General features: G+C 39.2%; 1 protein-coding gene across 2 annotated transcripts; it reads left to right on the top strand.

The window, feature by feature from the left end:
• Nucleotides 1-817: 817 nt before the first annotated feature.
• ago3b (argonaute RISC catalytic component 3b) lies at nucleotides 818-20132 on the top strand. Of its 2 annotated transcripts, none has more exons than XM_028461263.1 (20): nucleotides 818-952; nucleotides 1169-1329; nucleotides 6495-6654; nucleotides 7249-7366; nucleotides 7460-7668; nucleotides 7937-8073; nucleotides 9255-9389; nucleotides 9490-9577; nucleotides 9653-9800; nucleotides 11931-12050; nucleotides 12155-12277; nucleotides 12390-12523; nucleotides 13685-13869; nucleotides 14059-14218; nucleotides 14295-14385; nucleotides 15318-15512; nucleotides 15583-15717; nucleotides 15794-15895; nucleotides 16552-16751; nucleotides 17939-20132. In XM_028461263.1, the coding sequence occupies exons 2-20, from the start codon at nucleotides 1311-1313 to the stop codon at nucleotides 18045-18047; spliced, it is 2568 nt and encodes an 855-aa protein (XP_028317064.1). In that variant the 5' UTR covers nucleotides 818-952; nucleotides 1169-1310; the 3' UTR covers nucleotides 18048-20132. The 2 variants fall into 2 exon arrangements, with proteins under 2 accessions (XP_028317064.1, XP_028317063.1); XM_028461262.1 differs by having other exon boundaries at nucleotides 12387-12523.
• Nucleotides 20133-21545: the final 1413 nt, after the last annotated feature.

Raw genomic sequence — 21545 nt, 5'->3', positions numbered from 1 at the left:
TTTGGATCGCAACTCCATTTTTATATCACAAATTTCTATAATTAGTTTTTGATAAAGTGTGTTATACTTTGTAGTTTGTAACAAATATACAAAGTAGCCAGGATTAGTGAACAAAGTGACGAGATGCACCAGCTCAGATATTTTTATACTGTATTTTTTATTGTTTTTCTTCCTTTTTCTTTTCTTTATACCGCATTTAATTTTGACTAGAATTGTATTTGAGAAAGTGGAACTATGAAATACAGTTGTTGAAGATTGTGTTTTGTGTTTTAATTTAAAAAAAGAATGATTAAAACATTTTAACATATATTCTTAATCAGTAATGTTTTTTAGGACAAGCTCCAGGCGACCAAATTTAAATGTAATTTAATTTAAACTGATGTTCTTTCCTTTTTCTGATTTGTATTTCTTTGTTTTCATGACCGTATTTGCTGTTGTTGTTTTAACATGTGTTTTTGAGTTTTTTGAAAATTCATTTTAAATAAAATGTATTATTATTATTATTATTATTATTATTATTATTATTATTATTATTATTTTAAAAGATACTGAATATGAATTTGCTTTCCAAAGTGAGGCATGCGCCCCCTAGCGTATAATTTTTACACTTCAAGCCTCAGAAGTAGCATTTTCTTTCTCTTTGGTTAAAAAATATCTCTCATGAGATATTATACTTTAAATAATACAACAAATTAAAATAGTAGTTTTAACCTTTTGTTTCTCTATATAAAAAAAGGTAAAGAAAAATTATAATAATTGCCGCGTCGTTCTTGAAACTTTATTTTGAAGGGTTTGTGGATGTAGTTGGTCTCTGTCTGTGGTAACTGACAGCTCAGACGGCTGCACGTCTCCCACTGACCAACGCACCTCAGTCGGTGGATTTAAAAGACAAACCCGGGCTGTCACATTAACCCACTGGGAGCGAGAAGTCGACTTTTAACCCGGGTTAAAGGTAAGAGTTTCACCGTGTCACAGACTTCCGTTACCCGCCGCTGGTCAGCGCTCATTAGCCGCAACAACCAGAGTCGTTTTGTCTCCAAGAGTCCCCAAAAAATGACCCTTAAGTGACAACACTGTCACTTTTTTTTTTTTCTTCTTCTTTTTAATTATTGTTTGGGAAAGAAAAGCTGTGATTTTGGATTTTAAACTTCAGTTTTTTCCTCTCCAGGACCAAACTTGGAGACTTCCAGCTTCGGGGTGTTCACCACTGACTGACGCCGGGGAAGAGGCTGCGGGAGGCGGACAGCGGAGCCGCCAGGAGTCGGTGTGCCACAGCGCGGACCCGGGTCATCCGGACCGAGATCTCATGAATGGACATCGGAACAACAGGTGGGTTAGAAAGGTCTCTAATGAACACCAGGAAATTGGATTTTATTTTTAAAGTTAACAAATTAAGTATTTCAAGTTAATATCTGGAGTTTGACTGACGGAAAAGTTAATTATCTGCTACACTCTTTCAGTAAACGTGTTTAAAATCAATAAATAAATTAAATAAACCGGATGTATGCTGATTGTTATATAGAAGAAAAAAATAATTTTGTATGCTAACGTGAGGATGGCACACTCTATTCCAGGGTCTGCAACCTGCGGCTCTGGAGCCTCATGTGGCTCTTTGACTATTTTGCAATGGCTCCCTATAGCTTTAAGAAAATAAAAATAAAATAATGAATTGTTATTTCTTACAGAGGGTATTGATGATTAATGAGATTAACTTCAAATACATTATGATAAACCAATTTGTCTACCTATAAATAAATCACATTGTGTAATGACTCAGCACCTTCCTACTTCACCTCCTGCAACATCTACAGACCATCAACTTTCCTGCACCTGTGGCTAACCTTAAGTTTTAAATCCCTGGTAAGATAATTAAACCAACAAAAACACTATTCTGGAAGAAAATAGATATTTTATTTTTGTGATGTATTTTGTGAATAATGTATTTAACTGCCAATGTGAGGGCTAAATGTGCTGCTTGATATGTGGCAATAAATGAGCAATTAGCATGTGTTGAACAACATGATCATATGTTATCAAATTCAAGTTATTTTTTGTAGTTTTTCAAATCCATTAACTCGTAAATTTATTAATTTTTTTTTTTTAACTGTATATAATTTTATACACTGTGTTGTCTTCATTGAGAAGGTTTTTTTTTCGGCTGCGGGAGGACTTTAATCCAGGTGAGACGAGGCAAAATGGCTCCTTTAAGAGTAACGGTTGCAGACCCCTGAGTCTAAAGCCAAATTTAAAAAAAAAAAGACATTTAATAAATGTAATTTGCTTTGAAGGAGCAAAATAATAAAATTAATAAAGTATCTATACTGATGTAAAACTAAAACACAGTTTTAAAAACAAGATAACAGCACGTTTGTATAGATCAGAGCTTCTCAGATGGAGTAATATTGCTCCTTTAATTCAATCTGTCAACTAAACTGTGATAATAGTGGATAATATTGAAGAAAAAAACTCCTAAAATCCATGAAGGATATAACATTTTTTTGTAATTTCTTGGTTTATCTTTTCTCATCTCACGTTCACAACATCATTATTTGAGAATTTAAGAAATTTAATCATCTTTTTTTGACATTTTGGGCATTTAACTTGATCAGTTAGACTTTATTTAAATGCTTTTAATTTATTTATTTTTATACAGAGAGTGGCAGCAAATTTATTTTTGGCCTGATGTAAAATATATATATATATATGTTTAAAAGTGATTTCCAGTTTAAATGAGTTCATTTAATGGGACAAAGGTTCTACGTTTCTTTGAAGGGAAAGATGAAATCCAAATGGTGTCCATGTTTCTTTCCAAACACACTAAGCGTGTTTCCCTGGGCCGTCACAGGCAGCTGCTGATCCCGTCAGATGTTCCTGAAATCTGAGAGTCTCGTATCCCCACCACAGTGTGTGTGCGCGTGTGTGTGTGTTCAGCAGCGTTGATCACACCCACTGCTGCCATAGTGTCTGTATTATTAGTATTATTATTGTAATGGCTGAATGAGCTCCAGCTAACTGCTTCATAGGGTAATTATGTGTGAATCACGCACAGGCAGCACATCACTTTAATTTGGTGATGCAGTGATCCGTCAAAAATAAAACCACATGTGGCTCCTCCACTACAGTGGATTCAACCATCAGAAAACATATTTTATTTTAGCGGGGGCCACAAAAATGTAAATGATCAAAGGGCCACAACCTGAGCAATACTAGTAGAAACAACAATGGTTTTTGTGCGTTTGTGAAGTCATTGCGTCTCTTTCTTTGTATTGTGTTTTATTTTGTGTATTTATTATTTTGTATGTTGTTTTAATATTTTTTCGCTTCTTAAAGGTGCAGTCCGTAACTCTTATAAAAATGACTTTTTGTCATATTTGCTAAAGCTGTCACTATGTGAGGAAGGACAGCCTTACATGAAACTAGTAGTTTGTGTGAAAATAAAACAGGCTCATTGAGTAGTGCATGTGTTGTTTGTTCGTGTGCACGCTGCTCTCACTGCAGCCTCCGTGTGGGCTGCTGTAAGTGACACTGTGTTGTTACGCTGCTGCTGATAGACTGTTGTGTGCACATTGAGAGTGAGAAGCGCTGCAGTAATATGCTTTAACAGTGCATGTTATATTACTGTGATGTTGCTGTCGGGCTAACGTTAACTTGTTAGCTCCTCTGAGAGAGGGACTTTGGAAGCAGGGCAAGAGAGCAGCGGTGAGGGAGGGATCTGAAAGTTACGGACTGCACCTTTAATTCCAGCAACTTCTTTTTGTCTTCTTTTTGAATAATAGAGTTAAGGTTTAATTTATTCAGACAACTGTTTTTTGGAAATTTACTTTGACCTCCAGACATGTTTTTTGACAGTCAACTGCCAGTCTTCTTCAGAGGCGTCTGCTGAATGCTTTGATTGTTTCCTTGACTTCAGTGCAATAATTCCAGCAAGTTCTTTTTTTTCCCCAAGCGCCTTCGTCTTCTTCAGAGGCGTCCGGGATTTTGGGAAAAAACAACTTGCTGGAATTATTACACGGAAGTCAAGGACACTTCAAAGCAAAGTGCAGTCGCCTCTGAAGAAGACTGGAAGTTAACAGTCTAAAAACATGTCAGGAGGTCAAAGTTGATTTCCTGAGTTGTCTGAATGAATGAAACTTTCACATATTATTTTTTTGTATCTTTGTTCTTTGGAAGTCATCAGTGATTTTTGGGGGTTTTTGTGTTTTTTTGGTAATTTTGTGTGTTTTTATTTGTTTAAGTTTCCAGTTGCCATTTCTGTTCTACATCAGGATTATTGAAGCGTTAATCAAAGGGTCAGCCATTGGTTGTTTAGAATTATTGGATCATTGCAATCAGGTGTGCCTCCCTAAGCAAACCTGGAAGTTAAGTCACAGAAATTAAGGCTATTTCTGTTTTTCAAAATAAAAAAAATGACAACGTCGAAAAACAAACTTTGTGTAAATGTGTCTGCTCCGCTTCAGTGAGCAGAGGAGGCGTGTTGTCATCTCCCTCACAATTATTAATAATTTAATTATAGTGATTGATTTGTGGCTGCCAGTGTCCTGTGGTTTGGTGGGCGGGGCTAAAATGGCTCTTCTTTAATGGTAAATTGCTGTTGGCTTTTGCCTCAAGTCTAATGAAGTACAATCAAGTAAAGGAGAAAAAAGATGTGAGAACAAGAGCAGAAGGGACAATTTTTCAAAATAAAATGTTCCCCTATGCAGGCCGACACACAGCGGTCATCAGTCTGGTGGTTGGGGACTCCTGCGGTTTCCAACATGGGCGCTATATCTTGGCGAGGATGAAACCTGGGAACGGTTTAATCCAGGGTTTTTCAACCTTGGGGTCATGATACCATTTGGGGTCACCTGAAATTTAAATGGGGTCGCCTGGAATGTGTTAAAAATGATTACTCATTAAAAAATATACAGTGTTTTCAAATATTTTTTTCATTATTATATCTTTTCAAATTTAAACACAACACACAATCTTAAACAACTGAATTCTATACTTTGACTTTCTCAGAAATAAATCTATTTTAAATAAAATGCAGTATAAAGAAAATCAGAGAGAAAACAGTATAAAGATATCTGAGCTGGCACATCTTGTCACTTTTTGTACAATAATCCTGTTACTCTGTATTTGTTACAGTGTGACAAACATGATCCAAAACTAATTATAGAAACAAAATTATTTGTGGGTCGCCAGAAATTTGTGATATAAAAATGAGGTCATGATGGAACAAAAAGTTTGGGAATCAGTGGTTTAAACATTCCTGGAGTCGTGACACATTCAGGGCCACCGTGTGACCCTGAAACTGTTTCCTGTCTGCAGCAGCTGCTTCAGGGTCGTCCTCTTCATCTCTGCAGCGTCTGGAGCTTCACTTTAGTTTTTTATGTAACAGTGAATAAATGTGTTTTAAGATGATGAAACAATGAGTCAAAATCAGCTTTTAAATAACTAGTTAGAGCACTCTAACTAGTTATTTGTTACTCACATAAGTGCATCAAAAGGCACAGTATACATGTTTACCAAACTGCTTTCAATGGGAAAAATCCACTAATAATAATAATAATGGAGGTTTGTTATTGCTCTAATACTGGGGTTCTCATCCTTGGAGTCAGGACCCCATTTGGGGTCACAAGACACTGAGAGGTGGTCACCAGATGCTTTCAAGAAACTAAGAATATATTTTTTGAACAATTTGAGCCAATTTATGCTAATTTTTAAAAATATTCTGCAACTACACCAAACTTGCCACATTTTAACCTATTTTCATCACTTTTTCTTGCCATATTTTTGCTCCTTTTAATGCATTTTTGCTTCATTACTCTCTTCTCCGCAATGTTTCATCTGCACAATTTTTGCACTTTCAAGACATTTCCAGCACTTTTCCCACGTAATGTTGCACATGTTGACCCATGCTTATTTTTTTGCCAATTTAACCACATTCACAATTTTTCATGCCCATTTTTTGCCAGTTTAAACTAATTGTTCCAATATTAACACTTTGAACCCTTTTCATTACTTTTATTAATATTTTGCCCACTGTAATTTGCGACTTTTGACCAATTTCTTTGTTTTTTAAAATCCCATTTCTCCACCTTTTCCACAAATATTGGTCAAGCCATTTTTATTTCTGATTAAAACAAGTATTTACATCTTTAAGATGACTATATACTATGGTACAGATAATACTAAACTTCTTGGATAACAGTGGATATTATTCAGATGAATAAATAAATGTAGTTACCACAGATGGACCCCCGTTCTCTGGGGCCTTTATTTTAAGGGGTCGCGGGCTGAAAAGGTTGAGAACCACTGATCTATAGTATAATCCCCTTTTTTTGCTTTCAGTATAAAATCTATATATATTTATTGAAATGTATTTTTTTTTTTTATGTAAATGTGAAGAGATTTGGTGCAAAAAGAGCTCAATCAGCTTTGTTCTTCAGTGACTTGCTGTTTTGTTGTAATCGCCCAGTCCTATGTTTGCTCATGCATCCGTCTATCTCCAGCCCAAGTCCTGTTTTCATTGCCACAACGACCTGGCTATGGCACCCTGGGAAAGCCCATCCAGCTGCTGGTCAACTGCTTCCAGGTGGACATCCCCAAAATGGATGTCTACCTGTACGAGGTGGACATCAAACCAGACCGATGTCCTCGACGGATCAACAGGTGAAGAGTTTCATACCACGTACTAGACACACTACAAACTCAATGAGTATATACTGTCTACTATATACTATTAGTATGATGAGCGTTCCCACTGAAGTATATTTCCACGTTTCCCAAGATGCATTTGGAACCTACAACGACAAAAACCTGAAGCACGCAGAGGCTAAATATCTCTGTTGATTCTCCACCTTTGAAAGTTCTGAAAACATTTGAAGTGAGAACGTGACCAAGTAGAATATCAACATGTGCTCATTTGCTCCATAAAACTCACAGAAACACATTTCATGCAAACATTTAAGATATTTTTAGAGACCGCCATTGTGCTACTGACAAAACCTCCAATTAATTTCAAAATAAGAGCCCTATTTACAAAAGCGTTGAAAAACTAATGGAAGACAAGAAGGTATAGTTTTATTTTGAAAAAGGGATGTTTGATTTTTAGCTTGAATCTGGTCCCAGGACGATTTTGTATTCCACTCGCAATGCATCATGGGACGGTTGAGTATGACTAGTGTGCGCACCGTGCATATTTAAAAAATGTTCCAGTTGGTCTACATCCAGGTATGAGTAATACCTTATGACTGGTTTCTACAGGGAAGTGGTGGCCTCGATGGTTCAGCATTTCAAGGTGATCTTTGGTGATCGTCTGCCGGTGTACGATGGGAAGAAAAGCCTCTATACTGCTCAACCACTTCCTGTTGCTGCCAGTGGGGTGAGCTCATCATTTATCTGTTTGTTTATTTATTTATTTATTTGATGCATGGATGTGTTGCACGGGTGTCATTGAGTCTCTGCTGCTCTTCAGGTGGACCTGGATGTCGCCCTACCGGGCGAAGGAGGGAAGGACCGGCCTTTCAAAGTCAGCCTCCGTTTCGTGTCTCCGGTCAGCTGGCACACGCTAAACGAAGTGTTGTCAGGACGCTGTGGGTCTGAGGTGCTGGACATGGAGAAGCCGTACAGCACCAACCCAATACACGCCGTAGACGTCGTCCTACGACACCTGCCCTCCATGAAGTGATTTTAGTCCTTTTTTAACAAAAACGTAACATTTGAGCTTTTTAGTCAATGTTTCTGTCAAACTTGTGTATTGAATGTCTTTTACCCAAAATAATCTTCAAAACTGAACCAAATAATCAAATAAGGACGGTTTCAGATGTGCAGGTGGGGTCATTTATATCAACTTCTAGCATTAAGCGAATGGGCAATGTGAAGTTTTGAGTGAGAGGTGATGATTATTGGTCACTTAGATCCCCTGAGGTTTATTCTTTGTGCTGATGACCAGGTTCACTCCTGTGGGACGGTCCTTCTTCTCCTCTCCAGAGGAATACGACTCTCCACTAGGTGGAGGCAGAGAGGTTTGGTTTGGCTTCCATCAGTCAGTGAGGCCTGCCATGTGGAAGATGATGCTCAACATTGATGGTCAGTTCTGTGACTGTTGTTTTCTATCATCTTGTTCATAGTCTTTCATTGCTGTGGTTTATTCTACGTATGACAGAATGCACGCCACTTTAAAACATGAGGTTTATCATTTGTTTTACAAGGTACACATTAGTAGTAAGATGATGCCTGTTCAATGATGTTTGTTTTGTTGGTTTTTTTAACACTGTGTTTATTGAGTTTTCATTTGTTTTTCATACAGATATAGAAAACAGTCCATATAGAACATTCAATGCAAACCACATTACCCATAACCCCCCACCCTCCTTCCCCCACAGACAGTAAACTACAACATAACAGTAATTTTAGTGGTATTGTTAAGTATTCAGTATTGCATTCACTCAACGATGTTAATAAATATGCATCAGAAACACTGTGTATGGTCACTCTGATGGTGTACTGGTGACTAATGGTGCCTCTCAGTGCAGAGATTGTGGGTTTGAGTCTCTCTGGTGGCTCCGTAACATGTGATAAACTGCCTCACGCCCTATGATTGGTGGGATAGGCTCCGCCTTCTCTGCAAACCTGTACAGGGAAAAAAAGCCAGTATAGGTGACGAATTAAGTAAATATAACCTAAACCAATTCAGTTTCATTTGGAATTTTTAAATCAAATTAAAAAATTGTAATTCTAAAAAAACATGTATAATTAAAAATAAAAAGGATAAATTGAGAAATGCAGAGTAAATAAATATCTCCAAAGTTAATATTAACTTAAATAAAATCCAATTCCAATGACGATGAAATGTCTAGGAATTGGTTTTTTATTTTTTTTTATTATTATTCTTTTACAAATTAACACATCACACACACAATAAATATCAAACCACTGTATTTTATTTTGAAACTTTCTCAAATATAGTTCAAATAAAATGCAGAATAAAAATATCTCGTTACTTTTTGCACACTGTACTTTGGCTACACTGTAATCGTAACACACTTTAATAAACATGTTGAAAAACTAATTCTAGAAAAAAAAAGCATCCCTGGGGTCGCCAGAAATGTATGATATTGAAATGGGGTCACAATTTTGGGAACCATTGTCTTAAATGTTTACACATTAATTCATGTCTATTGAGAATCTTGTATTTTAGATTGTTTTTGGAGTGTTAGTCTCTAGTCAGACTTTACCAAACTTTCACTCACTGTCCCGTCTTGTTCCAGTGTCGGCCACAGCGTTCTATAAAGCCCAGCCCGTGATTCAGTTCATGTGTGAAGTCCTCGACCTTCACAACATCGACGAGCAGCCGCGTTCTCTCCCAGACTCTCACAGGGTCAAGTTCACCAAAGAGATTAAAGGTGCTTCATTCAGTTATTTCACATGTCATGGAGTGTTTTCACACTTTAAAAAAGAGAGGAAAAGGTTGGTGCACATTGAACACATTCAGCGTCTCCACAGGTCTTAAAGTGGAAGTGACGCACTGTGGAAACATACGCAGGAGGTACAAAGTCTGCAACGTGACGCGTCGGCCCGCCATGCTCCAGACGTAGGTTTTAGTTTCACACTCCAGGACCTGGTCCAGAGTAAAACCTCTGTTGATGTTTGTTCCTGTCATTCCCAGATTCCCTCAGCAGATGGAGAACGGTCTGACTATCGAACGCACGGTCGCTGATTACTTCAGGGAGAAATACAACCTGCATCTGAAGTATCCCCACCTGCCCTGTCTGCAGGCTGGACAGGAACAGAAACACACCTACCTGCCCCTGGAGGTTAAGATGGAAACACACTCCAAACGATTTATTGTTATTCTGTTATTGAAATATAGCGAAAAAATGTTGTAATATAAAGAAAGGTGAGATGTAAACAACTTAGCCTTTACACACATTACTTTATAACAAAACGCCAGAATGACGAGGCACATGATAACATAAGATTAGATATAACATAGAATGAGATAAGATGATTTACGATAGGAGAAGATGAGATTATAATTTGGGTGAGATTAGATGACGTATGTTATAGGACAGGGGTCTGCAACCTGCGGCTCTGGAGCCTCATGTGGCTCTTTGACTCTTTGCAATAGCTTTAAAAAAATTATTAAATAATGGATTGTTATTTCTTACAGAGGGTGTTAATGATTAATGACATTAACGTCAAATAAACTGATGATAAAACAATAGGTTAAGTTAAAAATAAATCACATTGTGCAATAACTCTGTCACCTTCCTACTTCACCTCCTACAACATTTACTTACCATCAACTGTTCGTGCAGCTGTGGCTAACCTTAAGTTTTAAATCCCTGGTAAGATAATTAAACTCACAAAAATACTATTTTGGAAGAAAATAGAGATTATATTTGTGTGGGGAAAGATGTATTTAATTGCCAACATGCTGCCTTAATATGCATGCTTTATGTGTTACAAGAAATTAGCAAGTAACGTGTTGACCAACATGATCATTTGTTATTTTTTTGTAGCCCTTCAAATCCATTAGGTCTTTAAATTATTTGATATTATTTTAACTGTGTAGAATTTAATCCAGGTGAGATGAGGCAAAACGGCTCCATTGAGAGTAAAGGTTGCAGACCCCTGTAATAGGATGAGATTAGATGACAAATGATAAAATTAGGACAGAAAATGAGTTATGAGGAGAGAAGATTGCATACAACATGGGATGTTGAAAAATGATAAAATTGTCAGAGATATGATGACCTGTGAGAGAGGATGACATATGATAATATGGGATGAGATAAGATTACATATAACCAGGGCTTTAAATGAACTCTCTAGATCACTAGCCAGCATGACTAGTAGACTCTTAAAGTTACCAGTCAACCACATTGTCCACCAGCCAAATTTATTTCCAGCGAAAATAATCTACATTATGAGCCACAGAATAGATTTAAGCGTTCATGTGTCTTTAATTAGTTTTTATTTTTGTTGATTGCAGGAATACATTAAAATGGTAAAAATACATAAACATTTAATGTAAAAACAATGTTGTAACAATGCCTAAAATGTGCAATATGGAACTTTGGGTGTCAGATCCTCTATCATCTTTATTTTCCCCTTTTTTGTTCCGATAAATATCTCCACACGTTTGTTTTTCCCATTCAATTTTACAACTTCATTTCAGATGTTTTTGTTTGTTCTTTGTCTTCTCCGATACCAAACCACAATCACGCTAACGTAGGCACGTAGCCAATTGTCGAATGACGCGTTACGACATAGTGTTCATGGGAAATGTGGGATTAGAACCCTCAAACTTCTTGGCAGAAAAACAGCCCAATCTGTCAACAATGACATTCTGCAGCAGACGCAGTGGTATCTGTTTCATTCTTCATTAGCCAAAATGGCTATTAACGCTACAATGTTAGCTGCCAAAGTAAATTTTTACCAGCAGTTGGCGGTTGTTAATTTAAAGCCCTGTATATAACATTTACATAATATAAGATGACTTATGATAACAGGATGAGATACGATAATATAGGATGAGATAGGGAGACAAACGTTATTATAGGATAACATGACGTGATAAAATTGTGAGAGATAATATTACTTATGAGAGAGAATGACTTATAACACAAGATGTGATAAGAGTACATAAAATATTACATGAGACAAATGATAAAATTGTGAGATATAAGAAGACATATAACATTAAATGACAACATGGGATCAGATAAGTTGACATATCATGAAATTGTTAGAGATGTGTTATGATGACATATGAGAACATGAGATGATAAATGATAGATGAGACATGAGGTGACGTAAGATGAGACTTTATTAGTCTGACAGTGGTTAAGTCTGTGATTACTGCAGTGATAAATATACACGTGTGTTGCCCCTGTTGTTAGTTTGTGTGTCTGTATGAATTAGTGTTTGTGTGTCTGTAGGTGTGTAACATCGTTTCTGGGCAGCGCTGTATTAAGAAACTAACAGACAACCAGACGTCAATGATGATCAAAGCCACAGCTCGTTCTGCCCCAGACAGACAAGATGAGATCAGCAGACTGGTGAGTGATGAGCAGACCCCCACAGACCACCACAGTTCACCACAGAACCCCACATACCTCTGTACTCTGAACAGGAAACTCTCTCTGTCTCTCTCTCCCTTCAGGTGAGGAACGCCCACTACAACGCTGACCCGTTCGTTCAGGAGTTCCAGTTCAGCGTGCGGGATGAGATGGCTCAGGTGGTGGGACGCATCCTGCCGGCCCCCATGCTGCAGTACGGGGGGAGGGTGAGCACAGAAACATACTGTTTGAAGTATTTATTCCTGCACTGACTCCATGCCCTCACTTGTGTCCCGCCCACTTTCTCCCATTGGTTCTGTGCGCTCGTCGCTCCAGCAGAGCCGCAGCGTGGCCACGCCCAGCCAGGGCGTGTGGGACATGAGGGGGAAGCAGTTCCACACCGGGGTGGAGATCACCATGTGGGCCATCGCCTGCTTCGCCACCCAGAGACAGTGCAGAGTGGAGGTCCTCAAGTGAGCTGAGCCACATGTTCACACACGTCTCTGATGAGGTGATAACGTGTTTTTGTCTGAGCCGCTGAAACTACAAACTACAGGAGGATTTCTTCAGAAATACACATTTTTGGCCACCCCAGAGACTTTCTTTCCTCCAAAATTCGTTTTCTGATCATATATGTTAAACAGTGTATCAAATAGAGTCAACGCAGATATTTTTATACTGCATTTTTTTTTGAGAAAGTGAAAGTATAGAATCCAGTTGTTTGAAATATAGATAAATAAAAATGAATACGGTACAAAAAAATTTAAATATAAATTTAATCAGTAATTTTAAAATGTGATTATTACTGGACATTTCAGGTGACCCTATTTTATTTCCAGGTGACCACACAAGGTTGAAAAACACTGCACTAAGTTAACACGTGCACAACGATAAAATGTAGGATTACCTGGAAACGGTGGAATGTTTTGACAATAATAGATTATTTAAAATTTCTACGTCTACTTTCTCTCAAATTAACTTTTACATTCAATCCAAGGAATGTTGTTACAAAACATGTTTTCATAAAAAACAAAAATGTGAATCTAACAAAAAGGTGAATAAAGTTTGAACATAAATGATAACGTTGAAACAAAGTACATTGGTTGATGACAAAGAATAGAGCGTTTCATGCATGAAAAAAAATTAGAATTAGACAATTAGTAAAATCCATTAGTGGCAACATTCGAAACAGAACTGATGATCAAACAACAATTAAGTAGAAAAATGCTGCCGTTCACAGAAAAATAAAGAAAACATCTAGTTTGTGTCAAAGTTAAATAACTAAATGCAGTCCCATATCTATTTGTGTGTCCTTGCATAAAGTGCAGGAGTAACGAACGTTAAAACAAAAGTCAATTTCTTTCAAAATAAAACACAACTTTTAAACTCCGTTCTGTAGCCCGGGGCACGACTGCATTCGAGCACTTTTTACATGCAACTGTTAAAATGAGAAAAGAAAGGAATGACGTGTCCTTTACATTTTCATAGCTTTTAATTTGACGGTCTGCAGCGGCGTTTCATAATCCATCCAAACGCCGTCATTTTTACTGCATTCGGAGACACTTTCCCTTTCCTCAGACTTTATGGCGCTCTCTCCACCCTCAGGTTTTTTTATTTTTAATTTTGCTTTCCAGGAACTTCACCGACCAGTTGAGGAAAATTTCAAAGGATGCTGGGATGCCGATTCAGAGCCAGCCGTGCTTCTGCAAATACGTGCAGGGAACCGACAGCGTTGAACCGATGTTCAGACACCTGAAGAACACCTACACCGGGCTGCAGCTCATCGTTGTCATCCTCCCTGGGAAAACCCCTGTCTACGGTACGTAAACAGGTTCCTACATACTGACACAAATGTAAACATAAAGAGTGGACATTATGTCCATGTCCAGATAAATATAAACATCAAATGTATAAAAGCAGACAAACCCTCCTCAGTTCCAAACCAAGTTTTGGGAGATTTCTTTGATATTTGACAGTAACTGAAGGATCTTCTCTCTTTCCTCCCTAGCTGAGGTGAAGCGTGTGGGGGACACCCTGCTGGGAATGGCCACCCAGTGCGTGCAGGTGAAGAACGTATTAAAAACATCTCCTCAGACTCTCTCCAACCTCTGCCTGAAGATCAACGCCAAACTGGGAGGAATCAACAACATCCTGGTTCCACACCAGCGGTAAGAGCACGAGCAGAGGACAGTCAGTGATTAATGACGAAGGTTTGTTGTTGGACTTTCTGGATTTTTCTTCCAGGCCGTCAGTGTTTCAGCAGCCTGTGATCTTCCTCGGGGCCGATGTCACTCATCCTCCTGCAGGAGACGGAAAGAAGCCGTCCATCGTAGCGGTGAGACGTCCCAGAAGTTCCCCTAAAGCAGTGCTCCTCACTTGGGCCCATTGCCCCCCAAATTATCCTGACAAATAACACATTTTCAAAAGTATTGAACTAACAGGGAACAAGTGACATGTTTCTTAATGAATGAAAAATTGAACTAATCATCTGCATAACTCAAATGTTAAAATGCAGTTGTCAAAAATACAGGAAATAGTGAGACATTGTTTGCAATCTGTGACAAAAAGCTTAAGAAAACAAAAAAGGAAATCATTTTTTTAAGTTGGCTATTGAAAGTTAAACCCATTGGAGGCCAAATTATATCATACTCTTGTAAAAAGAAATAACAGTAAAAAATTAAGAAGGAACACGCAGCAGATCCAACTGAACTACTCTAGAATACACTCCAAAATACAAAACTTCATCTGGATTAGGGATCGACCGATATGGATTATTTAGGGCCGATGCCAAAACCAATTTTTTTCCCATCAGCCTTAGCCGATGATCGATACGGACCGCCGATCTTCTTGAGGCAATACCACTCAATTTACATCATAAAAATTACACAATGATGAGTCTCAGTTTTAAAAACAGGAGCATTTATTGAAAATAGCACAGGTGAGGTAGAACGACAACAAGCAAAAAATATTTCTGCTCTCTGTAAATATTGTGGGCGATGCTGACACACTTAAAAAATGCAAAAAGGGTATCGGTCTATCACTAATCTATATAACATCTTATCTAAAAAAAACTAATTTCATTTTGCAGCAATTACAATACAAAAACTTTGACTACAATATAAAATCAAATACTTAAACCAGCTCAAACACAACAAAGAAAATTAATTTGTTGCAGCAATCTCTAATAACTGATGATGATGATGATGACGCAGGCGTCCTTCTTAGTGCCGACATGTTTTACATCCAACCTTCACTCTTCCTCCACAGGTGGTGGGCAGCATGGACGCCCATCCCAGCCGGTACTGTGCCACGGTGCGAGTCCAGAGGGCTCGGCAGGACGTGATCCAGGACCTGGCCTGCATGGTCCGAGAGCTTCTGATCCAGTTCTACAAATCCACCCGATACAAACCCACCAGGATCATCTTCTACAGAGACGGAGTGTCGGAGGGCCAGTTCAGACAGGTCGTACGGCCTCTAAGCTGAGTTACAAAGCTTAAAGAAGACGCTAAGTGAAATGTTTCTGTGTCTCCAGGTGCTGTACTGTGAGCTGCTGGCCATCAGGGAGGCCTGCCTCAGCCTAGAGGTGGACTACCAGCCTGGGATCACCTACGCTGTGGTGCAGAAACGCCACCACACGCGTCTCTTCTGCTCCGATCGCACTGAGCGGGTCAGTGGAAACTACAGCTGTTTCTGCTCCGGGTCACGTGATCCCTAAACCTCTGTGACATCATTGTTTGCGTCAGGTTGGAAGAAGTGGAAACATTCCCGCTGGAACCACAGTGGACACGGACATCTCTCACCCGTACGAGTTTGACTTCTTCCTCTGCAGCCACGCTGGCATCCAGGTACCAACGCACCCTGACTTTGATTAAAACTAACTCACACTTCACTGAAACTGTAGGAGAGATGATGACTGTGTAGGGAAGAGGATGCTGAGGATGGAGCAGAAGAGGAAGGCCAGTGAGGAGGATGATGGATGCAGGAGGGAGATGATGTGTGAAAAGCCCTAAAGCTGAAAAGTTCAGTTTTAAGTGCAATTGACCAGTTTTTAGTACTTTTTCTTCCATTATTGTAACCATGTGTGTATAAATGTTTTACACCTTTCTGGAATCGACCTCTGTGGGAATTTAAACCATGACTGATGTATTTGGGTCAAAATCAAAGCATGTGCCCCATTTTTACTCTTTCATATCACCTACTTTTGCTAATGTTTAGTATAAATTACAGGAAAAACCTGATTTTTAAAGCTGCTGAAGATGATATCTATATTTCATAGATTTATAAATTTAGTCAGCTGTAGTGTAGGCCTCATGGATCAATAAATGGAAGATCATTTTCTCAGAAAAAAAAAAGATGTAAAAGGCTGAAATTGCAGATAGAAAGTTGGTTTTGATCTACACATAAACACTCATTGCAATGTGGGATGTGGAGTCCTTTAGACGGATGCATAAGTGTTTTAATTAGAAACCAAAGTAAAAACACTTGTGTGGTTTCTGTGTAGGGAACCAGTCGCCCCTCCCACTATCTGGTCCTGTGGGACGATAACGGCTTCAGCGCTGACGACTTCCAGCTGCTCACCTACCAGCTGTGTCACACCTACGTCCGCTGCACCCGCTCCGTCTCAATCCCGGCTCCGGCCTACTACGCTCACCTGGTGGCCTTCAGAGCTCGCTACCACCTGGTGGACAAAGACCACGACAGGTGAGTCTCGTTCCTTCAGATCTATGCGTTTTAAAGACTCTGAATGAGAGATTTTGCATTAATGAGTTTTTACGAATGTGGCCTAAAACCTTAGACATGGATCTTCTAATAAAGACATTTCAAACAAAACACACACTGTTTTTATTCTCTTTTGGTAAACAAAAGAGAGTTACAGCACAAGTTGTCACTTTGACTGAAAAAGCTGCTAAATGATCTAAAAATCAGGCTGAATGTTTCACTCCAATAGAAAACAATGAGATGTTTACAGGCAGTGGGGCCGTGTGATGTCATCAATCATGTGATTTCAAGATGGCAGAACAGCCCCAGGGGGCGCTGCTCTTGGTGCTGCTTTCGTTCCGGGTCCTTCTGGCCTGGGGTCCGGTCCCTGCTGGCTCTGGACCCGCCGGTGGGCGTCCGCCGGCTGCCCGTTTGGCGCAGCTCTGGCCGTCTACTGTGCGTGGGCCTTGGCTCCGCTGCTGGGGTCTCGGGCGGGGGGCTCTCTGGGCCCTCCCCTCGGGGGTCGGGTGCTTGGGTGTGGGTGGGTGGGGGGTGGGCTTGCTGGCGGGGGGCCTTGGGGTTGGGGGTTGGGGTCGGTGGCGGGATGCGCTGGGTGCTCGGCTGCTTGGGGCTTCCTCGGATGTGTGTGTGAGGGGCGGTGGCTGCCTCTCAGCCTGGGATCTTGGGGGCGTCTGGGGGGTTGCTCGGCCGTGGAGGGGTGGCCTGGGGCTCCCTGGCCCCCACTCTTTCTGCTGGCCTGGCTGCATCTGCGGGCCTGGGGCAGTTCCTGGGTTTGCGGTAGCGGTTTTTTGCACATATACTGGTCTACGATGCACTGGCACGCCTTGGGATGTGGGATAAAACTCATACTGGGCCTAACTTTAGACACGTTAATCCCAAATACCTGCTTTAGGTACTACCACTCACTCATTCCCCCTGTTCACAGCCACCACCTTTATAGCTAAGCTTCTCACTTGTCACCATACTGGCTGGATTACACAACATAATAAGCACAATATGTTCTACAACTTCACATCTCACCCTCACTGGAAAACAATCTATTCTTCTCCCACCCTTTCTATTTCCTACCTTGAGTTCCTCATCCCTGCTCCCTTTTGATTTGTAAACTCAAAACCAGATGTTAATTGTGTTGTAGTTAGTGTAATTCCCTCTTTTTTTCTCTCCCACAGTGCAGAGGGGAGCCACCTGTCTGGGCAGAGTAACGGCCGAGACCCTCAGACTCTCGCCAGAGCCGTTCAGATCCACCACGACGCGCTGAGCACCATGTACTTCACCTGAACGCACACACACACACACACGTCCGTCACTGGAGATCAACACAAAGACGTCAAAGAGCTACAACGTCATCATTCCGATCTCACAGGTCACATCTGTCTCTCTCTCTCTCTCCTTTTCTATTTAGAGAGCAGCTTTTTGCTGTAATCTGATTACTTTTAATGGAACTCAAGTAGATCAAAGGAGAATCTGAGCTTTTCTGAGTGGTTTTACATGTTTGTGTGTTTTCCTCTGGTGTTTTTTGGCTCGTACTCACACTCTCTCACAGTTGTGTAACTTCCTCAGTGATGTGCCTTAAACCTCAAAAATACACACTCTACCTGTTTTTTACAGCTCAGTGCAGCCAACGATGCTGTTATCTGTTCAACTCTTTTTGGTATTTGTCTTTTTATGCATTGTTTATTCAACAGTTTTTACAAAAAAAAAAACCTGAGGGGAGGACGTCCCTTTAATGCATTGATGTAGTAATTATTAAAGGTACAATAAAGAATGTTTGGAATGGTTTGGAAGCATTGAAGAGCTGAAATTTACTATTAGCTCACAAAGCTGGAGATTATTTAAAGCTTTTACGCTACTTTTATAGTGGTTTCATCATAGCTGCGTCACCTGTGAGCAGAAAACAAGTGTCATTTGTTACATTTCTGCCTTTTTCTAAAATGATGCCTCTCGCTCAGATTCCTGTAGCACTGGCATGTTTACCAGAACAAACCAATCGGCTCAATTTCTAACAAATCTTTAACAAAGTAAGTGTTTTTCCTTTATTTTTTAACTTTAAAGCCCAAAGATCAAAAGTTATTTGTATATGACAAAGAAAAGCGACTCAAAGTCCACCTATTTCTGCTGCTGAAATGATTTTCGTTCTTCAGAAAGATGCGTTTTCTGCCGTAGTCGTTCACATCCGCCACGTGTCTTAAACCGAGGTCAAAGCTCGCTGCATCTGATCACAAAATTAAGTACAGTATTAAGCTGCTAGAAGAGTTTAAAGATGTAATTTATGTGAGGATTAGAAGCTTTGTTGCACTTCAGATGATGCGTTTGTGATCCATCTCTGTTAAAATGAGCTTGTCTCATTAGTCCTCTTCACGTATCATAACCATCACCTGCATCACAGTGAAAGCTAAAGTCGCTTCACTTGTTTTTGACATTTTTTTATGACTCCACTGTGCTTTTAAAGTCCAATAAAACGCTCTAAAAAGCATGTTTAGCACTTTAAAGACATGTAATGTAAGCCTAGATCATCACTTTTTCTCTCCTCTTTCTTAACCTTTGATGAATGTTTGAGGGAGGAAAAAAAGCCAAATCTACAAACAATCTGACCTGGTTAGCAAAGCTAGCTTTTCCTTGCAGGATCAACCAATCAGAAAACAACCACATGCCCATTTGCTGCTGTGTCATCATTACATGTTGCCAGATACAGTGGAGGGTTTAAAATAAATTCTATAAATGTTGAACCATTTACTCGCCTTAACACTGACTGCCTGTAAAAAGAAAGTAAAACTTCACTCAGGCAGAAATCCTCCCAATCTGGCAACACTGAAACCAGCGCTGTGATGAGATGTTTTACTGTAAACCGTAATGATGACATGAATTGATGATTTATTTGTAGTGTCGGACTGTTTTTACTTGAAGGACGTTTTAATGAAGCGGTAACTGGATCTTTTCCACTGATATGAACAATAAGTCTGTGTATAATATATTTAGAGTATGATGAGATACCATGAATGAGCTATTTTCTACTTTATGGAGAAGACTTAAGGTTTTGTGTAATGTGTGCAGTCTAACATATGCAGATCTGTAGCTACAGAGGATTTTCAACCTCAAACCAAACATCAGACAGTAGAACTAAGTCACTGTAAGCTTTATTTATTTATATACAACTCCTATGATGATAATGTGAAGCAATCATATCTTTCTGTGCACTCGTCTGTTACACATTCTTACCTCCTGCAGTGTTTTTAGATGTTTTTATGTCTCCGTATTTTAGAGGTTGTTAAACTGTTTATTTTGTCTTTACACGGACCTGATCTGATCATTGTTGAGCCATTTTATTTGTCCTACTAAATTGTTGAAATAAATTCTTCCTTTTTATGATCTCTCAGCTTGTTTTTAATCCCGTGGTTTGTTTATTCGTCGTCCTGCTTTATCCCAGCTGTGCTGCGGCGTTATCTCACCCACGTACCTTATGTCCTCGTGGGTTTTCATTAGTTCAAAGCTTCAATAAAACACAAGTGTGCGAGTAAACTGTGAGGAGGAACATGTAAAGTGTACATTGTGTGCGTGTGTGTGTGTGTTTGTGCACTGTCTGAGCTGAAGCTGATGCGTCATTCAATCAAAGTCAGACTTATCAGTGTTTAGTGTTTTCACCCGTTTTCTGCAACTACACCAAACTTCCCATATTTTCATCACTTTTTCTTGCCTTGGTTTTTCTCCTTTTAATGCATTTTTGCTACATTTCTTCCATTTATTCCACTTCTCCATCAAATATCAATGCATTTTCTGCACATTTTTTCCACTTTCAAAACATTTTTAGCACTTATAAACCCTTTCCACCACTTTTTATACCTAATTTCACATATGCTGACCCAATATTGTCACTTTTAACCTCTTTTCAAGATATTTCATGCTTCTTTTTTTGCCAAATTCAACCACATCATGATTTGTCATGCCCATTATTTGCCAATTTAAACTAATTGTTCCTATGTTTTTAAATTACATTACCTCAACCTCCCAACCCCCCCCCCATTTCTGCCACTATATATATATATATATATATTTTTTTTTTTTTTTTTTTTTGCCAATTTAACATATTCACTGTGTGTCATGCCCACTAGTTGCCAGTTTAAACTAATTGTTCCATTATGTACTAAAACTAGCATTAATTTAACATCTGCTTGAAGGACAGTCTCTGCTGCATCCACAGGGGGTTGATTTCAGAACTGGAACAATGAGAAAACACTGCAGGAAGTAAACTCGAGAATTCATTGTTTTTATTATAGACACTGTTCAAGAAAGCACCACATATACATTCATCAGCCACATACAGGATTGCCTGTATTAACTACATTTATGCATTACCAATGAGAACAATGTGTACTCGTAAATTACCAGAAATTATTCTACCTTCAAGGAATTAGTTTTGTTATATTTTTTAACAAAAGATTTGGAAAAACATTGAAGTTGAAACCAGCATTTGAAGTTGTATACTTTCACGGCAGTTCATGTTTCCATATCGACAGTGTTGGTCAATCAACGTCCGTTCAACGACGAGATGGAAATGAGACTCTTTCATTGGTCAACAATATTGCAATGAAACAAATTCAACTGAATGGCCTTCTGGTATTTTCGCTGATTTTTGTCCCGCTGTCTGTGTTTGAGGAGCCAACCTGGCTAATGGGAGAGTTGAGTCTTTTCACGTGCTTGAATGGGATAGAGGTACAGTATCTCTAGCTAGCTGTGTTTCCATTACCCTTGGAAATGTGCAAAATCTAAATAGCGCAATGG

This window comes from Gouania willdenowi, chromosome 11, assembly GCF_900634775.1.
Source record: "Gouania willdenowi chromosome 11, fGouWil2.1, whole genome shotgun sequence".
NCBI classification, from domain to species: Eukaryota; Metazoa; Chordata; class Actinopteri; order Blenniiformes; family Gobiesocidae; genus Gouania; species Gouania willdenowi.
This window is presented reverse-complemented; position numbering and strand designations above follow the sequence as displayed.